Here is a 20,825-nt window from a genome sequence, read left to right on the forward strand (position 1 = left end):
ATCTTCACGTACCATGTCATGGAAGGCCCAATCTCCTCGCGAGCGCAGCGGTACCGAGATCTGCAGACTCTTGTGCTTGCTGCCCATATAGTTCATCCATATATGTGCGAGCGACGTAGGACAGTCGGAAAGGCTTTGCTGAAGTCGAGATCTTCTAGCTGGCTAGTAGGCTCCAGGATATCATAGCGATTGCCGAGATATTTTTGGAACAGAGCGTACTCTAACTTCAGTGCAGACCCGTCGTTATCGGAAGTCGAGACCATGACTCTTGGGCACACGACGTGAATATCCCTTCCTTCTAGACCCTCCATCCGTGTCATAATTTCTGTCCACGGGCCATGTAAGTCGGATGGGATCTCCACGGTCTTGACAGAACTCAGCATCGAGTGTGGCGAGCGGAGGTACTTGTTGATAGCGACCGGCACTCGCCGCTCGGCCAAGCAGAAGCGCACTTTGCGCTGCTCGATTGCGGACTGAAGAAGCGGACGAGCTTCCTTGGCGATTGAGCGACAGACCTCGAGGATATTCGTGCATCCGTGGATGCCTATGACGACCGAGCTCTCATCCTCAGGATAGTCGTACTCCTCGACCAGCCGCTCAACCCTGATAGTCTCGTCGATTAGCTCGAAGTACTTTGCGTAGATGGCAAGTCGGATTTCGGTAGGCAGTCCTAGAAATGAGGCGAACATCTTTGCTACCATCGCGTCAACTTTCGACTTGAGTGCACGTAGTTGGCTACAGCTCAAAGTTGGTAGAACGGCGTCTATCTGAGCGAGGCAGTCGTCGCCGGATTCCTTCGCAGGCTGCTGGGCGCCGATCGACATCGTGGCTGTAAACGATCTTGGAGTGGGTGTTGCAAAGGCAGTCGAAGACAAGGCTATGAGACGGGCTCCGCGTCGCCAACGGGTCGAAGTCGCGGATGAAACGGCGAGATCGATATTGTGTATGAAAGACAGTTGACGAAGAAAGCCGAGTCTGGAAGTGACATCAAACAAATGACGACGAGCTCAATTGAAGTCGACGTGAGTCACGCCACCAGAATCCGCCCGAATCTCACCACCACGCGAAATTGCCCAGGGAACCAGACGAACAAATTTGCGCTCCCTCGCGGACTTTGTGAATGCTTAATAAATACCGAGCACTTCTGCAGCTGTACCTTGATGAGTCTGAGATGAACTTGACAATTGAAGTCGCGAAGTCGAAACACGACGCGCCTGGTTTCAGCATGCACAAAGTCGCACCTTCCTCAGACCTACCTTACAAATGCCTCGCAGCTGCCTTCGTGAGGTGATCAGCACATCACCATCCGCGACTGCAGTTACTGTACTCCATCGACATCCTCGCTGAGTGGGCATATGAGCATCATCAATTATCCGCGACTTACCATCACCAGTAAGAAAGCAGCGGACTACAATAGGACGCCGCGATGGCCTCGGAGTACTGACGGAGAAGCTCGGAGACGGGCGTGGGTAGTTGAAGGACCGTGAAAAAGTGCATCATGATGGGAAGGGTTCCCTGCCTTTATGAACGATTTGACAGCTTGGCCACGGCATTTGGGGCTCCCTTCCGGCTGGAACGTCAGCGGCTTTGGGGGCCAGTCAAAGAAGTCCACTGCATTACTTGGCAGCAAAACGCGTTTCGCAGATATCTACATTGCTCTCTTCCTGCTCAATTTCTTTCGCAGGGCTGTCCGGCACCGTCACATTCGAGCGAAGTGTGGTCTCTGACAGTCGAATTTCCGGCGACTGCATCTGGGGACCAATGTGGACTGGTCAACGGTCATGCAGCGAATGTCCTTGATTTGGACATAATGATTTGACGTGTTGTGTCTCTCATGCCTCAACATGATCTTCTAACCGGTAAATTACTGGCTTCGGACCATATATCTCGTCGAGCCTTCGCTTTGCCTGATCGATTAGTGTCAGCTCGCTCAATGAAGACCTCAAGAATGGCAGGAAACTTACAAAGCCTATAGCGTCAAACCCGTCCTGCCACAGAAGGTATTCTGGCCCTTGATTCACTGAAGGTAGCTTGTCAACAACCTCTGGATCCCAGTTCGCGCCTGCGTATTCCGACGTGGGTTTGACGAAAGACGCATTGGCCTTCGAGGCCGCGAATCTCGCCAGATTCTGCTCAAGCTTGGCCCAGTTCTCCTTCATCTTCTTGTTGCGCGACTCCTGAGCTGGCCCATCAGGAAGCATCATGTCGATCGCACGGTCGTGAGCAGAGCTCTGTACTAATTTGCAACGTGGTTTTCGGAGATCTTGATACTGGCAAAGCAATTCGGGGATCTTTGGACCAGAGTCATTCGAAGGATCGTACCGCTCGAGGCACTCAGCCAAGGTAGCGGCGTCTTCTAAAGCCATACCGCTCCCTTGACCAGCCCATGGAAGCATCGAATGCGCAGCATCGCCCACGAGCGCCACATGACCGGACGCCCATTTCTCGGGAAGAGTCTCGGGCATTTGCCAGACATGTATAGGGTATTTAGGCCGCGGGGATGACTCGAGACGATCAAATGCGGCATTCCCAGGGAAAATATTGCTGTTGTCACCGTTGCTTGCACCATTGGTTTGAGGTTTCGCTTTCGCCGCGGTGTCTTCGCAGAAGTCGAAGAGCTTCTGCACCAGTGGGTTCCAATCCTTGTACCAGTCTCTGAGCTCAGGCAACGACATCGGAACCGCACGCTCGGGTCGAGAATGCTGCCATCGTGGATGGTGGAAATCGAAGCCATTCCACCACTCGCCTTGGTGCAGCATCGGTACCTGAGCGATACCTAATTCTGGACCACCCCAGAGCGAGTAGTGTTCATTGAGAAAAGCTAGATCTTCATCTTCTTCGAGGAATTTGAAAGGGAGATTGAATCGGGTAACGTCTCGCCCAGTATCGACAACGCCTCGCTGCTCCGGCGTGTTGATCGCATCACGAACGACTGACTTGGTGCCATCGACTCCAACGATCAGATCAGCCTTAACGACCTCGCCGCCCTTGATTGTGACCGAAGGAACAGTCTCGTCGACAGAGACGACCGGACACCCTACCCGTACCTTGACGCCTCGTTCGAGCGCAGCCTCGTAGAGCACTCTGTGGTAGTCGGCTCTATGCAGAGTCCACATCCTATTTACGTCAGCACGAGTACCACACTCCCGGACTGCCATACTTGTAGCCGTAGGTCTCATCCATAGCCGCATTCGGCCCCCTCGCGACCTGATTGCCATGCCGATCCTTGAAAGAGCCCCGGAAAGGTCTATCTCGACAGATCTTGAGGAGCGATCCATAGACTCCCCATTGATCCAGAACGCGACCAGTATTGGCGAAGCAGACGATGATCCCGCCGATGGCTTGCATCTGCTTGGTGGCTTCCAGGATGGTGACATTGTGGCCCTTGGCTGTTAAGGCAATACCGCAGGCGAGGCCGCCGATGCCGCTGCCTACTACGACACTTTATTGTAGTCAGCATTGTCCAGAGCTTGAGTTGGCGCTACTCTAAGAGACTGTACAGTCATCTGTGCGAGGTGACTCACATATTGAGAGGCATCTTATCGATTTTGGGTTGGCGGGCCAACGACTCCTCAACGTCTGCGCGAGATCTTGGTGTCTTGCATGCCCATCACCTAGATGGGGTTGTCCTCGAGATATATCATGGTGAGACGTGAACCAAACGAGGCATGTGGCTCCACCTGATTCCTGATGGCATGCCTGACGTACAGGGCAAACCCAAACAGTCGCGGCCGTGAACCCATTGATCAAGTCGTTTGCCTTGCTGTAGCTGTTGGGTTCGATGACGGCCTTACGTGCCTTGCGAGGTCTCGTCTTCGCATTATTCCCGAAGCGGACTGCGCGCTGTGACGCTATCGTCGCATTTGTATGCTTCAGATCGGCAGCCATACTAGAAGCGGTGATGCGGGCCTGTACGAGAAGCTTACCTTAGCTCAGCTGCCTTGCTAGGCGTCTGCGCTATAAGCCCAACCTGGATTCGTTTGTGCAGATGATTGTACATTCAGTCCTGTCTTGCAACCCACTGCTCAAGAGATACTCACTATCGTAGGGACTGAGTCAGCTGCAAGAGGCGGACCTTGGCATCGATGGCATGCGGCCGCAATCCACGCCCACCACTCTGGTATCCTCACAGCTTGCATCATGTTCTCTAGAAAGGCTCGACACTCGTACATAGTCTTTGCGCAAGAGATGTCCACTGTCGTGGCGTGTTCAACACGATCAGCGTGCACATGGCTGTTCAAAACTCCAGGACAGTCGTGCTGGAAGGCACGGATGAGCACGGGGAAGGAAGAGAAGAGGTAGAAAATGCTTGGACGTTAAGCCGTGAGGGAAAGCATTGCATGGCAGCGGGTATATGGGGACTTTGCGACGGATGCAGTGCGGGTTCATTATACCGTGGAAAGAAAGAAGGTGTGACTGATCGGTATCTTCGCTGACACCCGCAACGTGCGCAGGCTCCCATAGTCCACTGCTTGACATCCCGAATAGAACGACTGACTCTTAAAAAGGACACAACCTAGCTACCAGGCGCCAGAGTACCATCAGCTTGTACTCTCTTCTGCAGGCTGACGATCTTCGTTCGCAGCGTAAGCCAGCGCTGTTGTCGGTCCTCGTCTGAGTTGACTTCAGCCACCTTCGCATCACCGACCGCGCCGGCAATGCGTTCCTGCGCGAGGGGGCGTTCGCATTTCTCGATGTTATCGATCTCGTAAAGTCGTTGCGCGAGTGCGTGCTGCGTTCGAGCACCTCTGGCGTCGTTCCCACCACGTCCGAACATCGCCTTGAAACTCGTGAGTCGTGTCCTTTGCTTGACTGGCGTAAATGTACCCTTGATCATGTCATCCACCTCTTTCTCCACCTGATCGAAACGTTTGTACCATGCGATGTTGCAATACTCGTTGCGTTCGAAGGCTTCAATCTGAATGAGACTATCGGTGTGCTCATTCCAAATGTCGAATTGGTCCAGAACTTCGGCCCCGAGAAGGACATCGTAGACAAGTCCGGCTAAGACGTAGAATCGTCGCATTGAAGTCTCGGCCCCAATGGTGATTGGCAGGTCTACATATCCCTCAAGTTCGTGCACAGAACCATCGGATAAAGTAACACGATCAGACTCGCCTGGATTTCGAATAATGCCCCACATGTGCTCTGATGCGTATTGTAGAGATACAAGATCGACATCAGACCCTGTGTCAGCGTATGCAGCCACGCGTTGCGCGCTGACCTGGCAGGAAAGTCTCTCGCTGGACGAGTCCATATGCATAACGCGAGACAGAGACTGAGCTGCACTCCGTGCAACTTTTATCAGGCGATGTCGGAAGCGCGTGAGGCAGGAAGTAGTCTTCAGGAATGCTCGGCCCATAACCAGAGGCTCGGAGCAAATCTCAAGAATTGAAAAGACCACGTTCCTTGCGGGTGTGAGCCGATCTGGAAATGCCACCCTCACGGTTGCTTCGCCGATACAGCGGAACTCTTGGCCGACCGCATTGGACAGCGTGTGCTGTTTCTCGGAGGATGAGTCTATCGACGCGCCGCACTTCTGAGCATGGTCCAGACTCATGATGTTTCTGCCCACCCCAGTGTCTGAGAGCGCGTTGACAGCAACACCATCGGTTTTTAATTCGATATAAGACCGGCTAGACTTCGCGCAGTCATCCTTTAACAGTGAAGTGATTGTTTTGGGACGAGGGCTAGCAGGCACACCTAGCAACAGCGGCTTTCCGAGGGGGAGAAAACACAGCTCACGTATGAAACTGTCTTTCCCCCACAACATGCTCCTAAGTATCCAGGGTTCAATGACTGCGGAATGCTTACAACGAGCCCACCACTCTTGATCCTCCTTGCATGTGCGGATGTACTGCTTGATATACCGAATGAGGCGATCCAGGTCACGGATGCTGGGCTCCTCGTTCAGCCACTCAAGTACCGAGCACATCTGTGCATGCTCATCTTTATACTGATCCAGCGTGCACATACGCCACACCTGCCTGAGAAGTTCGAGAAGCTCCGTTTCGTCTTGCAGATATGCATATATTGACGCAAAATCCTTGCAGGCCGAAGATGGTATGTCAGCCATCTCCAGCATCCTGCCCATGAAAAGTCGACTCTTCCATGGACTCCATCTGGAGGCGTGGTCGTTGGAGCCGATGATTAGATGCGGCACGAAGGCCCAAGTGTACGCGTCGGGCTGGAAGGCGTTGGTCCGCTGAGCGACAGCTGGCGACGGGCTGGTGTGTATCATGTCTTGCTCCCGGGCGTACCCAGCGTGAAGCGCTAGTAACACAGTACTCTACTGAAGGGCTGGCCAGCGTTCGACGACAGTGTCGGCCGCAACACATGCGCAGGATTGATAGATCAGATACAGCCGAGATGTTTCTTCCGGCTTGCACAGCAGGTCCATTCACAGCGATGCCGCCGCCCTCAATCCTGAAGCGGATAGATTTCGGAGGTGCACTGGGACAGGCCTCACTCCCTCGCTGTACTTTAACGATAATGAGAAGCCCAAAAGTCAGAAGAAATATCCTGCGAGCGCAGACATGCGGTCAGAACACACCATCACATGTTCGAGGCGCAGTTGGCGGGGCGCAAGGCAGATCCAGGAAAAGGGCAGAGAGGCGTTTTTGGGCACCAATGACAGGACGCCATCTTGCCATAAGTACGAGGTCGTCGGGCATCAACGCGAGTGTGCGTAGGGCCCGCGTGATCCTGCTAGCTTGCTACCAGACAGACACTTGATCGTGTCGTTGTCGCCCTCAGATTGAACAAGCCGTTGAATTGAAAGGTTGAAGCGTTCCGGGAATATGCATAATCCGAATGACGTCAGCCATACTTTCGTCCATGGCTTCGGCTCCTTAGCCAGCTTTATCGCCAGTGATGAAGATCACAGCACAGCAATCTACAAGCGATTCGACGATCTAGCAGCACGAAATCTACTGTACTACCAAAGTGAGCTTGCTGAGCTTGCCGCACTTCAGCAACAATATGATCTCGAAGATGCTCGGAATTCGGAGGATGAGAAGACCGCCCTAGATGTCCGGGAGCATAGCCAAGATTGGTCGACCTTTCAGGGCGACTGCATAGCTCAGTCGCTGATCTCAGCACAGCAATCGACCTCAAGCAGCTCTTCTGTCGATGACAGATGGCAAAAGCGATACAAGCTTGCCATGGACATTCGTGAGGTCCTGAAAGCTTACCGAGAGGCTAAACTACAGGAGAACGCCATTCTAGCCCTTCACCAACCAACGAAACAGACACTGACTGCGTTCGCAAACCACTATCACGGTCGCTCAGGCTCGGGTACCGCGCATCCGATGCTGACTGGGGCGAGTGCTTCCCTATACCCCTTGGATTTGACCTCATCGCAAATCCCAGCGACGGATCTGGTTTCGCTGGGCCCTCACCAAGAACCGGATCTATTGACTACTTCGTTCAAGCGATACCTCTCTTGCTTGTTCCGTACCAAACAGCCGCCGGCGTTGCCACAATACAACGAGCTACCCAGGATCACACATCCAGTCCGAGCTCAGATGCGGCAGTACTCGTCACGCAGCCTGTCGTTCACAACGTCGTTCATTACGACGTTACTCGCGGCCATCTTACTGTTCGTCCCGATATACGTGTTGTATAATGTCTCACGCGAGAAGCCAGGCCTGGTAATGGGTTTGATCGCACTATTCACGATTCTGTTTGCACTGGCGATCGCCTTTACCACCAACGCCCGGCGCGCTGAGATATTCGGCGCGTGCGCAGCCTATGCGGCGGTACTGGTAGTCTTCGTCAGTGGAGATTTTGCTGCCTCTAGTGGCTGAGCCAGAACGCGCTTCCACGGCGCCATGGTAGGGGACGCCAGTGACTCTTGATCGCGATGTCGGAAGGTGGCGACAGCTCAACTCTCATTGCTTCGTGGCGCACATCGTAGAGATGTCTGTGCGAAGTTCATGCGGGAATCGTCCAGCAGACGCGCTTCTATCACAACCGTCGCACCAAGCCACATCAGCAACAACGACTCGATTACAAATCGTACCGAAAGCTCAGACAAGCCTGCCCGGCATGGCTCATCAGCTAGTTGAGCACTGTCTGTGAATTGTCTGAACAACGCGCTGCGTGACCGAGGTATTATCGCAAAGGCGATAAGATGATCACGTCCAGGAAATACTCGCTACAGCGAGGGCAGCCGCGACAGTGGGCTCGCGCGTATAAATAAGTTACGACCATACAGTTGAAGAGCGAGCTAGACCTCATACATGTAGGGTAGAATTAATCAAGTGATCACATCTAAGAGGGATAACTCGGACGAGTAATTTACTCGCGCGGAAAATCCGCTTGGAGCAGAGATTTGCACAGAGAGCCCAACCTTTCGCCCCAGGGCCCGCCCGGAGCGCGCGCAGCTGCCGTCCAGCTTTCCTTGGCAGTCGCTGACTGATCACCGCTGCGTCTCGCTCTCGCATTTGTGGTTATCAACTCGATCCAAGCACCTGTTTCATCAGAACTGTCATCCTCGACTCAGTCGTCGCGTACAGCGATCCAGGCGCGGCAGCAATCGATGACACCGGCAACGGTCACTTTTGTGGGTCTCCCGTCGCCTGCTAAGACCTGTCCCATCGAACATCGGCAGACCCTATCTCCGCCCTACCACGGACGGAAATAGTCACTTGTCGTGTCGATGAGCCAGCGAATCACATTGTAAGCTAAGTCCTGCCTTGTGTATGCTAGATCAACCGGACGCGATGGCTTGGTTGCGGCATCAATCAATACGCTTGACATCAGCTCAATATATAAAGGCCTACGAGGTCACGACGTTGGAAGTGCTGACCTCGGAGACATAATGCATGTGCCTTTAGAAATGGCTCCGAGATACTAATACCAGGACGCCTGACCATAATGTTATGTATTCGACCTGGCAACTGCACACTTCGACTCTCACAGCAATCATGGCGTCCAAGCACCATGTTTTCTGCATTCCATTTCCAGGCGCCGGTCATGGCGTCAACATGATGAATATCGCCCTGGCCCTGGCGTCACCAACAGTCACTGTCCATACACTGGTCCACTCGATCAAGCAATCCGGCTCATGGATTGCCGCTACAGGTCAAGCTCCAAATCAGTACATGCACCTCGAGGTCATCGGCGATGGCAAATGGGAGGATTGGCATCCACCTGGAGCACGAGAGCTCGTTCAAACCATCATGAGCGACGAGTACACTGCGAGCAACGAAGCAAAGGTGGCAGAGATCCTTACCAGATCAGCGGACTCGCGGGGAGTTGCACTCATCTTCAATGGCTTGATGGGAAAGCTTCTCGGAGTGGCTGAACGCTACAGCATGAAGACTTTCCTCCTCAATCCGACTGCTTACTACATGGGCCGCCTAGGCTCGTGCCACCGCGAAGGTGCTTCTCTGACCGAGAAGTATGCGTTGCGAGGTATCGGTGGAAGCACTAAGCCTGTGCAAGCCGAGCTGGGGGACGTGCTGGATCTCACGCAGCAGATGTACTACATGATGTTCAAGCCAACTCTGGATGCAGTGTCAGGTGTCATCTATTCCCAGACTAACACTGGTCTCGACGGCGACGACTACCAACAGAAGACTCTCATCGCTCCAAACAACCTCAACAAAGCAGAGTACATGGTCGGCCCGCTTTTGCCACCGTGGTTCGAGGAAGCACTCGAGAATCGATCCGGCACAGCGGAGAAGCTGGCAGCGGCTTCGCAGGACTATGAATGCATGCGATTCATGGACGCCCAGCCTGAAAAATCTGTCGTTTACGTCGGCACAGGTAGCCACATCGAGCTCGAATTCGAACAAGCCAAAGCTATCATCGACGCTCTCCGCAAGCATCACGTCCCATGGGTCCTGCTATTCCGCAATGACACCGACAAAATGCGTTCTCTCCTCGGCGGCGACTCAATCACCGATGGCGTTGTCGCGCCATGGGTGCCTCAGCTCGAAATGCTCCTGCACCCTGCACTGAAATGTGTCTTCTCCCACGGCGGCTTCGGAACCATGGTGGAAGGCATTTACGCAGGCCAGTCGTTCATTACAACCCCTGTAATGTCAGACCAGTTCATCGACACGCGTGTCATGCTGCATCTGGGCATTGCGCTTGGCACGATCGCTGAGAACCGACACGTCTCGGGCATGGGTCGAGAGAAGCTGACGCCCTTTTGGCCGGCTGACAGTGACAAGATCCTTGCCGAGTTGTTCGACAGCATATTCGACGGATCAGAGGAAGCGGAGAAAAGGCTGCAGAATGCTCGCAACGCGTCGCTGGCATTGAGGAAGCGGATGAAGGATGCCAAAGCACGGACGGGTGCCGCAGAACTGCAGAGGTTGAGGCGCGATATGGTCATGGTTGGGAGCTAGGAATTGCCGCGTCTGATGCCGAACTTCGTGCTTGGCCCATGGTAAGTCATTTCTGCTTGCTCTTCGATGCGTCATCTTGCTTTGTGTGGAAGAGCGGAGATGTCGTGAGGCTGAAGCTACCGGTGGTATCCCCTGTAAAAAGAGCATGGAGGAGCGTGTCAGGCGCACATCTGCCGGATTGGATTTGTGTCTCGTTTTGTCACCGATGTTGAACGACTCCCTTGTTTGAGCACAGCCCCTGTCTTGTACAAATAGATCACTTGCTTAAGCGGCGTCGTTGCACCGAGACATTCGCATATTGCGTTTTGCACGAGCACCAGCTGATGCTCATTCAGGTACCATACATTCCGCTTTCAGTCCGGCGCCCTCAGATCGACGCCATCAGTGCGGGCGCGCCAATGGCGTGGCGTCCACGGGCTCGCGTTCAGGGCAGCGGATGGATGTCTTGGTGTTGAGCCCCTCGCAAGGTCAGCTGTGGCGTTGATATGGTGCTATAGCCACATTTGTGTAAGCATACAACGCACATGTTATGATTGACATCCGACCACAAAAGCTCGCAAGCCTGTGGGGATACTAGATCAATCTGCTATGATCTACGACCCTTGCCGCTGCCGGAAATCGCGAGTTATTAGTGCGCTTGCGTTTCAGTGTCCTCGGGAGACCTTCACGGTTGCTCTCGTGACTGGCTGTGCAGCAGTGTGTGAGAAACGTATCTTGACCTAAGACGACATGAACTATATGGTTCCAGTGCTTCTGGCTACCCGGGATCAAGTCGACGCTTCCAAATCACGCAGGCCCTGTCGAACTATTGCCTGCTCAAGACCATGAATCATGGCATGTTTTGGAACCGGCTTCTGGGCGGACGCTACAGTGCGATGTCTAAATGCGATTGCTTTGACTCTGCAGATCGATACGAGTGCGTCTCGAGTTCCGCTGCTGAGTCCGTGGGTCCTGAGTCACAGCTACCTCCCCCACTCAACTCGGCCACGTGACCAAGTCCGAGCGCCGTGTGCTATAGAACGCATTATCTGAGACGCTCCTTCGAGAGAATCGGGAAGCTATCTGTTTCATGACGAGGAACGCATCCTCCGTCAACACAGAGCAACATGAGAGCATGTATATTCTCAGAGCACGAGACTATCAAAACCCTTGTAAGAACGCGTTCGGTGACCCCTCCAAGTGCGAGTCCGTTCCTCGAGGCAAACTACACCAGTACGGCAGGGCTGCACTTGGCACGACGTGCCAGCGGGTTCATCGACTTTGCGAAGTCAGAAGCAAAAGAGCCGAGGAAGGTAATGAACGCCGGATGACAAGAAGTTGCTCTTGGCATGACGCGTTTGGATCACCGTGTGCCTGCCACTTGAGGAATTTGTGAATCTCTACTACCGACGACTACCTTATCTAGCTTGAATGATTGCTCTTGCGTCGTCGCTGACGTGAATTTCCTACGCACTACTTGCACAGCTGCAAGGGCACGCTGCAGCGACACAACGGTGCGCTTCGAGACTTCGAGCAGTGCAATGTTCGTGCGACCAGAACGCGACTCGCCTGCAGCCCAAACCATACATTGACGTTCACACACATTTTCGAGATCTTCGGTCTGGTGCGCCGATGTATATAGGAGCATCTGCACACTGTGAGCCCATAATAGGGTGCCGTCGCAGTGGTATCCGGGAGGGAACTAGAATTTACTCGAGCACAGCAAGGCGATCCTGTATCGCCCTGGGTTCCCCTTTCTCGCTGTATATCATGGTCTACTCACTATGCGCATTACCTGCTGGATCTTGACGTAGTGAGGTCGAGGTCGAGCTCAATCACGTTCCAACGGCGTCCATTCGCACTCCGTACGGCCGCCGTTCGCAACTGTGAAAGCCTCAGTCGACGCATCAAGGTTCGGATCGAGACTCGAAAGGCTTCCAGACGAACTTTGATCTTCACCTCGTGGCAGGCGCCGTGCCAGAAAGTCAATCAAAGTCCTTCCGCCGAGGCACGACCTTTGTTGCTGCACATCTCAACGTGGCATCGCATTCAGCGATTGCTGAGGTGCAGGACGCAAGCCACTGCCGTTCGGACACAGATTTCTTCGCTTGCAACGTCCTAGCACAGCATTGACACCAGCCACTAGTGTTGGATTGGTGCCCGAATATTGGTTGGGATCGAGGGCCAAGCGACCCCGCCGGAACACAGGGCCGAAATTCCACCTTCTACGAAATATCCCTGGTCACAGGCATCCGGCATGCAATGATTGTGCTGTTTAGATCACAGCGTTATCACTGAACAGCAATTGCATTCCCGCAGCCGGCCGGCACTTTCCAGGGAACACTCTTGCATATCGCAGGTTCTACAACGACCGTCAGCCGAATGGTCTTCACTGTATCCCTTTGTTGAAATAATGCAGTGTGCTCGTCCACACTCAAGGCGCCCTGATTGCTCCCGCTGCACAAGCCACTTGATTTTCAGAAGGACGTCGATGATCCCTGAAAGCGACGCTGTCTCGGAGGATTTCACCCACTCTCAAGAAGATTCAGATCGAGTGCTTTGTGCCTGAAAGCTACTCCGTAGTGCATTGAGGGTGGAGCACATACTAGCGACATTTAGACTTTGTCACGATGTCGCGGCGGCTCGGAGGCAGAGACGACTGTGCCGCTGTCGCCCAAGCGCACAACTTGAGCTCTCCTATCCGTCGACCTTCCCTGGCTGAAGACCGACTGGTTCACTTGGAAGGACCCACGGCTTCGGTCCCTCCGTCCAAGCTGTGCCACTAGTCGCAGCCCCAGCTTGAGCTATGAGACGAGAGATTAACGAAGCCAGCAGATCTAGACCATGAGCAATGCGCCATGCTCTGCCACAGCACAACAGAACCCATATCGAACAATGTATCTTCCGCGAGACGCGACATCGCACACCATGCGATGCAATCCACCACATCACTGTGCTCAAGGACGACTCACCGCTACCTGATGATTCCCGTCGCTTTGTCATTGTTGCCTTGGCCCCACGGGGGTGCAGGCTGCCCTTCTGGCGCAATCCCTGAGGTGGGCCACTATCTGTTGCACGTTGCACCATTGCTTGCATCGACCAGGTTATCGGAAAAGTCTATTTGCATGAAGCACTATTTCAGTCGCCTTGAGCGGCTCCAAGTTTGGCAAGTCTCCTTCGCGCACGCGAGAGGTGGGTACCAATATGCATGAAAGATGGTCGAGACTTCACTCGGTACCTTCAGGAGAGCCGCATGGTTCCATGGTCACCATGTTCTATATCCGCTCCGCATATGCCTTCAGCCACTTTGCTTCTGTCACTGCTTCTTCCAACGTTGTGCTTTCTTGACCTCGAGCGCTTGTACCACTAATCAACAGACTCGTCCTCTGAGAGCTGGTCTCACAGAGACGTCGACATGGCGCCGAAGCCCGGCAAAGAGACTCTTATTGAGCTCTGCACAAGAGCGACAGAACTTGGCAATGGCATCAGCGTGCGCATGCTGGAATACCTGAGCTCGACAAAGCAGTATCCTCCCGGCTTCAAAGAGCTGGCAGTGGACTTCTTGGAAATCTGTCGAATACTATGGCCGATCGAAGCAGGCCTCACAGAAGCAGCGCGCATGCGGAACAACTTTGGGACAGACATGACTCAAGAGATGGAACGGAAGTTCCGTGCTACAATCGACGACTTCATTGTGCTGAATCAGCTACTGCTGCAATTCCTCGGCGACGACCAGAAGAAAGGGCTTGGCAGGCTGCGGCGTGGATGGCACCTAATGTTCGCTGAAGGCGAAATCAACAAGATGCGAGAATCTCTTGCCAAGAATAGGGATGCTTTGAGGATGAGCGCACTTGTCTTTCGGTGGTCGCTGGGCGAGGGCAAAGCCAACGGCCACACTCACATCGGCTACACCGGGCTGGAAGCTGCCCTGGAAAGCATGAAGCGTGGCAGTAATCAGTCCGTTGTGCGACCAGCGCCTACAACCACGGCATCAGCACCACCACATCCACCACCAAATTATGCTCTGCCACTGCCGCCGACACCAGGCACTACATCATCCCTGTCCTTCAATCCACGATCGGACTCCTATCAGCTGCCTCACATCCCGAGCACGTCCTCTGACAGGACCGGGAGCGATCTGTTATCGATGCCTCTGACTCCGCCTGGTAGTGAACCCCATCATGGTGGAACTTATATTGCTGGTGGAGACGAGAGCATGGACACGCTAGCAGATCAGTTCGATCAGCAGACGCTGAAGTTCGTCCCCAGTGTGCGATCGAGCACTGCACAGCACACTATCGGCCGGTCCACAATGCGTCAAAGCGACGTCATGTCGGACACTATGTCCCAGACCACTGTCGATCTCGACGAGATGCTATCGCAGCTCGATGAAGACAAGTCATCGTTCGTGCTGGTACGGCTCAAAGCAGATCCGAGCAGCGCACCTCGATACAAGCCAAAGACGAACTCTGGAGCGAATTCGCCCGGACTGAAGCACACCCTGAACAGCGCAGTACAGCAAAAGAAACACGACGTAGTCGAGCAACTCCTCGATTGCGGGGTCAAACCAGATGTCGGCCAAGAATATAACGTCCTACGCGAAGCAATCCTCAACCGCGACGCCGCATGTATGCGCCTTCTCCTTGCGTATGGAGCCGACCCGAACGGCGTCGACCGGAATGGCTACACGCCTCTCCACGCCGCAACAGAGCTCTGCTTCCTCGAAGCCGCCAACACTCTCCTCAAGTACGGCGCTCAGCCCAACCTCTGCGGCGGCGCCGAAGAGTCACCCACCGCCATGGCCGTCATCGGCAACCGCGCCGAGTCTCTCCAGCTCTTCCTCAAATACGGCGCCGACGTCAACGAGATCATGGACAACGGCAACACCGTCTTCGTGAAGTCCATGACGAAACAACAACCCACCAAGATCGTCGAGCTGATGATCCGCTACGGCGCGGACCCGAACGGCAAGAACGGCGAGGGCACCACCGCCCTCTTCCAGGCAATCCAACACAACCGCGTCGACCTAATGACCGTCCTCCTCGACAACGGCGCCGACCCGAACCTCCCAGGCCCCAAACATCTCCTGTGGCCCTCAACCTACAAACCCCGATGCCTCAGCCTCCTCCTCTCCCGCGGCGCCGACCACAAGAAATGCTCCGGCATAATGGAGCTCGCCACATCCATCAACAACATCGAGTCCATCTCCATTCTCCTCAAAGCCGGCGTCGACCCCAACGCGAAAAAAGACGGCACCTACACCCCTCTCTGCTCCGCGATCCGCGACAACCGCCCGCAAATCGTCTCCCTCCTCCTCGCCTCCGGCGCCGACGCCAACGTCCCCGCATCCGAATACCCAGCCTTCAAGTGCGTAACGCACAACCGCTGCCATTTCCTCCCCGAACTCATCGAGGCGGGCGCCGACCTGCACCACCCCAAAGGCATTTTGGAAAAAGCAGTAAAGCACAACAACAAAGAAGCCCTCCTCTTCCTCCTCGAGCACGACGTTAGCCCGAACGCGCGCTCCGCCGAAGGCTACACGCCCCTCACCACCGCAATCCGCGAGAACCGGTCCGAAATGCTGGATATCCTCCTCGAGCGCGGCGCCGACCCCAGCTTGCGCGGCCAGGAATGGCCGATCTGCATGGCGGTTAAACGGCCTGACTTGCTCGCCAAACTGCTCGGCCACCTCAAGAACCCAAGTGGGGCGGTGAAGGGGGTGCTTGAGATGGCGGTCGTGGCGGACCAGTTGGAATCCATCAAATTGCTGCTTGCGGCGGGGGTGAGCGTGGAGGATAAGAATGGTGGGGTGTTTAGCCCGCTGACCACGTCGATCCGCGAGGATCGGAAGGAGATCTTTCGGTACTTGATTGATGAGGGTGGAGCGGATGTGAATGCGCCCGGTGAGCACTTGCCGATCATCAAAGCGATCCGACGGCACCGCGGGAACGATTTGAGCTATATCGAGGCGTTGTTAGAAAAAGGCGCGGATATCAACAAGATGTATCGTGCTGGAACGCCGTGTTGCAAGCGGTGGAAAATGCTGAGGCGAGTGTGTTGAGGATGTTGGTTGAGAAGGGTGGGGGTGTGGATCTTGAGGTGGAGGATGAGACTGGACGTACTGTTCTTGAGATAGTCGAGGGCAGAGGATGGGATGAGGCTGTGGAGATTTTGCTGGGCGAGAAGAGTGAGGACGAGTTGGTCGACAAGAAGATTAGGAGGGGCGGGTGGCCGAGTCCACCGACAAGTAAGACTGGGTCGAGAGAGCGGCATGCGAAGCGTGGAAGTAGTGGAACGGCTAATGGAAGTGTGAGGAGAGCTGGGGAGAGGAAGCAGTAATGGTTTTGGGAGAGGATACGAAGGATTTGGTGTGGCTGCGTCTGCTTTTTCGTTTTGTTCAGCAACTTGAGATACCATTGTCGTTGGCAACAGACCGTATATAGGAACTGCAGTCCCTTTTTCTATCATTCCACGCTTCTCGCTTTTCTCATCCTTCATTCGCAGCTCCAAATTGCCCATTGTTCAGATCATGTATTCCTGCACATATCACAGCGCGAACGTAGTCTCCATCGGCACACCCGTCAACTGCACCTTCAACAGCAACGACCCCTCAATCTCCCCTTTCCGGGCCTGCAGTTCCTCAACGTCCCAGTTCACCCAGAGAAACCTGCCCTTGAGGAAGTCCGCTTGCGTGCCAGCGGCGAGCCAGACTTGGAAGCTAGCTGGCAGCATCACTACACGATCGATCGAGTCAGTGATCGCCCATTTGCGCAAAGAGGGCTTGAGAAGAAACATACCATCATCCTGACTCTCCTCCACAGAACTGATCTCCGTCGCAATCACCCCCGGCTGAATACTAAACACCCTCATCTCCCCCTTCTCCGCTTGCAAATACTCAAACAGTTTGATATTCGCCGCCTTCTGCATAGCATACAGCGGCACACCCGGTATGGGTCCCAAATGGCCGATCCCAGAATTGACATCCACGACCGTCGCCGTCGGCGCCAACAGCGGCAAGATCGCCTGGACGGCGTTGAAGGTGCCCATCAGGTTCAAGTCGAGACCCTGGCGGAAATGCTCGGGCTGGGTGTCGACGAGCTTACCTTGGAAGGGCATGCTGAAGGCGTTGCTGACGAAGACGTCGACTCTGGTCGCCTCGAGTTCGATGAGGGCGTTGGTGAAGGCGGCAATCACGGCGGCGCCGTCGCCGATGTGACGCCGACGGTGGCGACTTTGGTCGCAGGGTTAGCGTTGCGGATCTCGGCAGCGGCGGATTCCAGGCGCTCGACGCGGCGGCCGAAGATGGCGATGGATGCGGCGCCGGCTTGGGCGAAGGCGAGGGCGGTGGCTTTGCCGATGCCGCTGCCGCCGCCGGTGATGAAGATGGCTTTGCCGGACGCGGAGTTCGAAGGGTTGCTGGGTGAGATTGCGTTGTAGGGCTTGTTGTGCCAGGTCTTGGTGAAGGACTTCCAGAAGCCGTTGCCGGCGTAAGGCTCGGTATAAGCTCCCATAATGAACTGCGATGTCGCTGATGTCGCTGATCTCGCTAGTCTTTCCAGATGCTATGACTGGAGTTACAATGAATCGACATCACGTCCTTATGTAGGTCGAGAGGAGGATTCGATCATCTGCTGTGAGTGTCGATGCTGTAAGCGGCGGACTAGTTCTGCTTCCGTTGCCCGAAGCCTCGACCATGCACCAGTATGATCTCGTCAGAAATTGATCCATCGGCAATGATCCAACAGCGAGACTGCCACCTGAATTAAATGTGCCTCCCCCAACCATTCGCCATCCCAGTGCCAAGGCTTGACCAAGCACGGTTCTTGGCGCTTCCGCGGAAGGCACCATTGAACTCTCTTCGACCGCTTTGTCATTGAGTCTCATGCCCGTTCAGATCTCAGGGCCGTTATTGGACTTGTTACATACCAATCTGCGACATGGCGCGAAAGGCGATGCCGCAATTGGAAAAGTGAGATGCGTATGCAGAGAGACTGCGCAGGCTTCTGCTGGTCGCAGGAGCTATGGTCCGAACCCATCTCGCATGCTGTACATGCAACGAAGTCGCACAATGACGCCAGGGGCGCCAGTCTCACGGCCGTGAGAGACTCTCAAGAGTGCAGCTCATGCCTTACATTGCTAGCCGTTGGCAGCTCCACCACATGTCTTCCGGCCTGCGGCATCTCTACCAGCGGCGATCGATCGACATAAGGGCTGAACGGAGGTGGCGGCGTTATGGCTGCTGGGTCATACTTATACCCATGATCCATGGGCGGACTGTAGTATTTCGCACCAGCGTTGAGAGGATATGTGTCGGCAGCGTTCGGCTTGTGGTCGGTGTGGTCTTGATGATTTGACGCCGGTGCTCTCGCCTTTTTCCGTCGGTGGTACCAGAAGACCAGTCCGGCAATAGCAGCTAGACCTACCACTGGACCAGCGACAGCCCCAGCGATCCAAGTCTTACTTGAGCCCTCTTCTTCTTGGGCCGGTGCCTCGTTGCCTTGAGACGCAGAGCCGTTCTCTTGGTTGTTCTGAGTGGTTCCCTCGCCTTGGCTTTGACCACCAGCCGCATCATCCTGCTCACCGCCTCTCGTCTCGAGCGTCGCTATGTGCCAACTGGGCATGGCGGTGACATTGCTGAGCGCATATTTGAGGTAACAATTGCGGAAACCCTGTGATGCATCTGGCTGGTATGTGATGCCTCCACAATATGTATTGCCGCCATCGTTGCTCTTGTAAGTGGCGCATTTGTCCATACAGTCTTCATAGTTCCCAGCGTGGACGACCTCAAGATCCGGACCGTCAGCACTGCTGTCGCACAACTGCTTCAGAGTTGCGCCGTTGCTGGCGGTGAAATTCTTGTCCGAGCCAGTACAGGTGCTGTTGACCTGCAGACGCCCAACCGCAGCGATCGCGAACGAGTCAGGAGCAAGCTTACTGTCTGCGTGGGTCGCGTTCTGTTTCTTCGGCCAGCAGTTGCGATAGAAGTTCGTCGCTGACTGTTCCCAGCGCACCCCATAGCATAGCGGAGCATTCGCTGAGCAATAGCTCATGCAGTCGTTGAGAGTATCGGCATGGAATGGCTGGTACGCACCTTCGCCTTCATCGCCCGGATCGAAATTGTTGCCGCTCCAGAATGTGCCGCAAATGACTGAATAGTCCATGCCATTGTCGTCGGTATGGACCGTTCCGTTCCCATCGGGACATGGGGAGCTGCTCGCGTCCAGTTGAAAGGGCGCGGCGTCTCCTATGGCGGTGATGGTATCTGCCTCGAAGACAAAATTAGAGGTCACATTGCCATCTTTGCGATAACATTGCTTTGTCTCGACATTATATGAGACAGCTCGACAGGCAACGTCGGAGTTGCTGTCACCAAGAGCTACCGCACATTGGTCGATGCACGACTCGAGGCTTGACGCCGGGTTGTTCCTGATGTCGTTCCCTGGAGCGTTGCTCGTGCAGGTTATGCGGAAGTCTAGGCCGATCTCCGATTTGTAGTCTCTGTCTTCACAGCCATCTGAAGATGAGGTCAGTACTGAACGGTGGATTTGCTGAATCTAGGTAACAGACCTTGTCCACGGACTGCGATTATGAGCAGTGCTCCTAGCAAGACATGCAGCATGTCGACGTTGTTGCCGATGAGCATGCGCCCGCCACCTGCTGGCCAAGTCAGTAGTGAGTCTCAGTGCACAGCAGACCGAAGAAATGGGACTCGAGACATGAAGGCTTGGGACCCAGGCACTTTTGTCAGGAACAACACAACAACCTGGGTCCCGTTAGCAGACAGTTGACCAGTGACACGACAGAGGCCGCCTTGGAAAACTCCATGCTATCGGTGGATCAAACACTCGTCAGATGCCAGTGTTTTCTTAGCGGCGCCTCGCATAACCACATTGGGAAGAGCTGCAACAATTGGCGTCGTACAAACCTGTGGCACGTCCAAACACTGTGGCGGTGCACAGCCCATCACCACTCACCTTGTAATTGATCGCCAGCAATGCATAGTTCATAGTGGCTCAACTGTTTGCGACAGGCCGTTGTTGCTTCATGCATTTGCGCCACAAGCCTGCTATAGACGCAACAAGAAATGAAGTCATCGCGTGCAAAACATCTGCTTTCGGTAAGGCGCCGCCAATATCGCGGACGTGCGTGGTAGGCGAGACGAGCCAGCCTGCTCTGCACTGGGCGCACAGCTCGCCCTCGCTCACTTCCTCCCATCGCCTACCGCCTGCGGCGCGACCAGGTAATCGCTCGCCGGCTCACCTGAGGCGGTGGCCACCAACTCCCCACCACTTCCCCCCAACCGCCTTTGCCGAGACCTTATGGAACATCTTCGGCCCACCATTGCGCCTAATGCTTTTCAGCAACTGCCTGCGGTCCAACAGCTCGCTCACTTTCTCCATACGGAGCGCTTGCGGCGCGATCAGGAAATGGCTCGCTGCGCTCGCCTGAGGTGGTGGTGAGTCGGTGGCCGCTTCGCGGCCACCT

At 54.8% G+C, this 20,825-nt stretch overlaps 9 protein-coding genes across 9 annotated transcripts; 3 read left to right on the forward strand and 6 right to left on the reverse strand.

The window, feature by feature from the left end:
• Window positions 1-92: 92 nt before the first annotated feature.
• Window positions 93-824, reverse strand: AB675_7412 (uncharacterized protein; the record flags this gene model as incomplete). Its single annotated transcript, XM_018147779.1, has 1 exon — window positions 93-824. The coding sequence occupies one exon, from the start codon at window positions 822-824 to the stop codon at window positions 93-95; it is 732 nt and encodes a 243-aa protein (XP_017994513.1).
• Window positions 825-1,832: 1,008 nt separating this feature from the next.
• Window positions 1,833-3,888, reverse strand: AB675_7413 (3-hydroxybenzoate 6-hydroxylase; the record flags this gene model as incomplete). Its single annotated transcript, XM_018147780.1, has 4 exons — window positions 1,833-1,907; window positions 1,965-3,117; window positions 3,161-3,442; window positions 3,740-3,888. 4 exons carry the CDS (start codon window positions 3,886-3,888, stop codon window positions 1,833-1,835), a joined length of 1,659 nt encoding a protein of 552 aa, XP_017994509.1.
• Window positions 3,889-4,516: 628 nt separating this feature from the next.
• Window positions 4,517-6,241, reverse strand: AB675_7414 (uncharacterized protein; the record flags this gene model as incomplete). The annotated part of the gene is made up of 1 exon (XM_018147781.1): window positions 4,517-6,241. One exon carries the CDS (start codon window positions 6,239-6,241, stop codon window positions 4,517-4,519), a length of 1,725 nt encoding a protein of 574 aa, XP_017994505.1.
• A 559-nt stretch (window positions 6,242-6,800) lies between these two features.
• Window positions 6,801-7,808, forward strand: AB675_7415 (uncharacterized protein; the record flags this gene model as incomplete). Its single annotated transcript, XM_018147782.1, has 1 exon — window positions 6,801-7,808. One exon carries the CDS (start codon window positions 6,801-6,803, stop codon window positions 7,806-7,808), a length of 1,008 nt encoding a protein of 335 aa, XP_017994499.1.
• A 1,122-nt stretch (window positions 7,809-8,930) lies between these two features.
• On the forward strand, window positions 8,931-10,361 carry AB675_7416 (UDP-glycosyltransferase 87A1; the record flags this gene model as incomplete). The annotated part of the gene is made up of 1 exon (XM_018147783.1): window positions 8,931-10,361. One exon carries the CDS (start codon window positions 8,931-8,933, stop codon window positions 10,359-10,361), a length of 1,431 nt encoding a protein of 476 aa, XP_017994496.1.
• Window positions 10,362-13,755: 3,394 nt separating this feature from the next.
• On the forward strand, window positions 13,756-16,679 carry AB675_7417 (Ankyrin-3; the record flags this gene model as incomplete). The annotated part of the gene is made up of 2 exons (XM_018147784.1): window positions 13,756-16,343; window positions 16,403-16,679. The coding sequence occupies 2 exons, from the start codon at window positions 13,756-13,758 to the stop codon at window positions 16,677-16,679; spliced, it is 2,865 nt and encodes a 954-aa protein (XP_017994489.1).
• A 207-nt stretch (window positions 16,680-16,886) lies between these two features.
• On the reverse strand, window positions 16,887-17,851 carry AB675_7418 (putative oxido; the record flags this gene model as incomplete). The annotated part of the gene is made up of 2 exons (XM_018147785.1): window positions 16,887-17,487; window positions 17,535-17,851. 2 exons carry the CDS (start codon window positions 17,849-17,851, stop codon window positions 16,887-16,889), a joined length of 918 nt encoding a protein of 305 aa, XP_017994490.1.
• A 597-nt stretch (window positions 17,852-18,448) lies between these two features.
• AB675_7419 (uncharacterized protein) lies at window positions 18,449-20,347 on the reverse strand (the record flags this gene model as incomplete). Its single annotated transcript, XM_018147786.1, has 3 exons — window positions 18,449-19,854; window positions 19,908-19,994; window positions 20,266-20,347. The coding sequence occupies 3 exons, from the start codon at window positions 20,345-20,347 to the stop codon at window positions 18,449-18,451; spliced, it is 1,575 nt and encodes a 524-aa protein (XP_017994519.1).
• Window positions 20,348-20,596: 249 nt separating this feature from the next.
• Window positions 20,597-20,811, reverse strand: AB675_7420 (uncharacterized protein; the record flags this gene model as incomplete). The annotated part of the gene is made up of 1 exon (XM_018147788.1): window positions 20,597-20,811. A coding segment is annotated over one exon (215 nt), but the record flags the coding sequence as incomplete, so codon positions are not given.
• Window positions 20,812-20,825: the final 14 nt, after the last annotated feature.

This window comes from Cyphellophora attinorum, assembly GCF_001299255.1.
Source record: "Cyphellophora attinorum strain CBS 131958 chromosome Unknown Contig57, whole genome shotgun sequence".
In the NCBI taxonomy this organism is placed as follows: domain Eukaryota; kingdom Fungi; phylum Ascomycota; class Eurotiomycetes; order Chaetothyriales; family Cyphellophoraceae; genus Cyphellophora; species Cyphellophora attinorum.